Source organism: Arachis ipaensis, chromosome B08 (assembly GCF_000816755.2).
Source record: "Arachis ipaensis cultivar K30076 chromosome B08, Araip1.1, whole genome shotgun sequence".
NCBI classification, from domain to species: Eukaryota; Viridiplantae; Streptophyta; class Magnoliopsida; order Fabales; family Fabaceae; genus Arachis; species Arachis ipaensis.
The window spans coordinates 5,605,207-5,608,982 of record NC_029792.2 but is presented as its reverse complement, the minus strand read 5'-3'; the positions used below and the strand labels follow the sequence as shown (position 1 = coordinate 5,608,982).

At 30.4% G+C, this 3,776-nt stretch overlaps 1 protein-coding gene across 1 annotated transcript; it reads right to left on the bottom strand.

Moving 5' to 3' along the window:
- LOC107613999 (protein FAF-like, chloroplastic) lies at positions 1,765–3,481 on the bottom strand. Its single transcript, XM_016316209.2, has 2 exons — positions 3,389–3,481; positions 1,765–3,004 (listed from the first exon to the last, which is right to left on the bottom strand). Exon 2 carries the CDS (start codon positions 2,649–2,651, stop codon positions 1,884–1,886), a length of 768 nt encoding a protein of 255 aa, XP_016171695.1. The 5' UTR covers positions 2,652–3,004; positions 3,389–3,481; the 3' UTR covers positions 1,765–1,883.

Here is a 3,776-nt window from a genome sequence, read left to right as displayed (position 1 = left end):
ATTTTGTCCCCCATCCCCACGGAAAAAATTCCCCACAATCGGATCTCCATTCGGGGCAGTCCTCGCAGGGATCCCCGTGTCTCGGAGAATTTTGCCATCCCTAATTCAGCCCCCATATATATTGCAATAATTTGTTCCGGGATGAAATAATTTTAGGTATTTATATATATATTATTTTATATATATTTTATAAATAATTATTTTAATATACTTTATCGTATTTCTCTTAAAATTTATCATTAATGTAGAATAATTATTTGAATGATTATTATTTATCTCTTTATTATTATTATCCGATAAATTAAAGTATGATTTATTCGTGGAGTCACACCAAAATTAAACAATGTCATAATCATATTTATTAATTACGAGTAGAGTTGTATCAAATTCATTAATAATAGGGTAAATACCCATATCGATAATTTTTTTAAAAGACTATGAGATTTTGAAAAAAAAAAACATTTCATATTTTGATCTTTGATATTTAATTTTGTGAGATCTATTATTAATTTTATAAGTGAATTATTCCTTTCTGATATATATTCCTCATACTTTTCAGTTTTCATCCATAAAGAAAAGGTATGCGATGTCATAAGTGGGTTCCTTAAATTTTGTGCTGCAAGGATGTGGTATTAACGCCAAATATTATGATATTATTCTTGTAAAAGGTGCTCTATGAAATATACATCACATATATATTACATGCTCCCAACTTGCTATTCTTTTTTTCCTAAAATATGTTTGTTTGCATGTGTTATACTGTTATCCCTTTCACAATCCTATATTCGTATTGCAATTGCCGTTTCGGGTTCTGCTCTTCTGGATTCTAAATTATCTGTTCGATATCTACTTTCGTTCTATTTTAGTTTTTTTATAAGAAAAAATAATTAGATTAAATAACATAAAACAAAATAAATAGTCTCCATTTTCCAATATTATACCAATGTCCTAAAATAAAATAGTTTTTTTTACCAAAGATAGAAGATTCAAACTCGCAACTTTTTAATTGAGTATGGAAAAACTATGCCATTTAAGCTATTAATAATTGAAAATAGTTTACATACATGTCCTGAATGGTTTTATATAAATCGAATTAATTAGATTCGATTTAGAATGTATATATTGTACTATTAATAATTGAATCTAAAATATAAAAATATTTAGAACATACATGTAAGTTATTTTATTTTAGAATATTGGTGTAATATTAGAGACTATTTAGTTTGTTATGTTATTTACCCTAAAATTACATTAATTAATTATATGTGACGATTAATTAATGGAACATGCCAGTCTACCTTCTTCATCGGTAAAAGTAGTTAGTTTTCCCTTTTTAGCTAAATTTATTTATAACTTAAAGCAACTAATATATATCATGTATGACGTGAATTTGGGTAGAAGAAGTTATGTATCATATCTGACTTTGTTCACAATGAAAGGATCTTGGAAATGGGACTGATAGGACAAAATTGAAGAAATATTGTAAGCAAAACATTATTTCAAATATTATGCATCACTTATTTCCTTCTAGAAGCATTAAAAATTCTGAAATGGTCAGAATGAATGGCAAGATTATTGAAGGGATATAGTTAGAGACTTAATTAGATTTAAGCCAATCATTAAAGTTTACAATTGAGATCCTCTTTTGGTATATATGTATGTCAGAGGCAGTTCTTTAATTAACTTTTTACTACAAAATAAAGATACTAACTACTATAATGAATTGAAAAGAAAAGAAAGAAACTAAAGATACTAGCTACTATATATAATTAACAAGCATATGCATTCATATCTGTTCTTCTTCATTTACATGCATGATGATCATTATTCACACTTACACAACCATCATTCTCTTTTAATTTAATTTCCCTTGTTTCTGCTCACTACTCTTCTTCTTCTTGTTCTTCGTCAACATCTTCTTCTTCTTCTTCTTCTAGAAACTCATCATCATCATCATCATCATCATCATCAGGATGAATAAAATGGAGCTTCAACCTTCCATCCTCTCTAGAAGCATGTAAGAACTCCTGTGATGGTACCCGTATCTCTTCCAAGACAAACCTGCCATTACTCCTGAATGATCTGAACAAAACCCCAGGCTTCCCACTCCTCCCTATGCTTGAAATTGGAGGAGGGTAAGAGTTCCCTCCACCACTACTCATCCTTGATGACCTCCTCCAATGTTCTCCACCGCCGCCACCATAGCAATCATTATATTCTTCTGAAACTTGTGCTGCTGCATGGTTTTCCACACAGTACTCTTTCTCACCACTCTCATGACTCTTCATCATGTCTTCAACATCATATGAGCTCTCAAACCCAAGGCCTTCAGTGCAAAGCTGCAAGCTTTCAGAACTCCAAGATGAAAAGCTGTCACTGCTTTTGTGCCTCCTGCTTTTATTGTTGCTTGATTCACCAAAATCTTCATTGTTATTCTGGTTTAGCTTTGTGTAATTTGATGACGATGATATTAGAGTAGTCTCCTTGAAATGGAGTTCACCAAATATCTCAGTGAATGAGTGCTGTTGATGCTCTAAGGGATTCACTACTACTGGTTTGATTTGGTTCCATGAAAGGGATTCAATGAGTGTTGGATTTTCTGGTAACAGCTTATTCTCAAATATATGCTGAAGGCTCCCACAAGCTGCCATGGCCTAATGCCTATAATCAAACACTAGTTTTATGCTTAATTGGTTTCTGAATACCACAAAATAAGATAGAGTATAGTAGAGGGAATGAAGCTAAGGGTGACTCAACTTTTGTTTAGGTTGTTGAGTGAGATATAAAAAAGGAGAAAAGATGCATGGAAATATCATGATAATGCCCAACAAAAAATCAAAGCTGAAGCTGCTATTATATAGGTAGCAAGTTCTGATTTTTTTGCTACCCTTTTTCTTCTTCTATTATATTGGCTTGGAATTTAATGGGTGGTTATGCTATGCAGCTTGGTCACTATTTGGTAGCCACAAAACGTTCCTAGTAATTAGTCTCATCTGGGAATTATCTTAGCTAGTCGTTTGGTGGAGAGACAGAGACTGCTGAAATTGAAAGATAGAGATTAAGAGACAGAGACTGAAATAAACTTTAAAATTGGAACTCTAATTTAATATTCTGTTTGGTGCAAAATAAGAGACAGAAATTAAAATAAAAATAAAACTCTAATTTAATTTGCATAAAGGATAAAATTAGAATTAATTAATTGAAATAAGGGTATTTTAGGTATAAAATGTTATTAAAGTTTCAGTTTCGATCTCTAAAAATTTCAATCCCTTGTGTCCCTACTCTTTTGAGGTATTGAAATACTGAAATTTTAGTATCAATCTCTGTGTCAACAAACATGATACTGTGTCTTAATCTTCCAGTTTCTATCCCAATACCTCAAAACAACCTTACTTTACTACTAGTCTATGTGTATACACTTGTATGCTGAATCAAATTCTTAAGTTTATGCGAGTATTCAAGTGGGGCAGGTTAAACCGAATAATAGTGATTGATATATATGAAGTAAATAGCTCATCAGTTTTTGAATTTAGAAATTAATACTAAATTAATTTTTTAGAGTAGTGACATTCAATTCAAATTGAATTAAATTTTTATCTCGCCTTACCAAATTTTCTAAAATTAATGATATAAATTTAGAATTTAAAATTAATTATTATTATTTTGAAGTAATTCATAACGAATTAGTTATATACTTATATATATTAAACCAAAATATCTTTAATTTCCTCAATCAGCACATGCAATGCATATATCAAGATAATGGCAAAACTGGT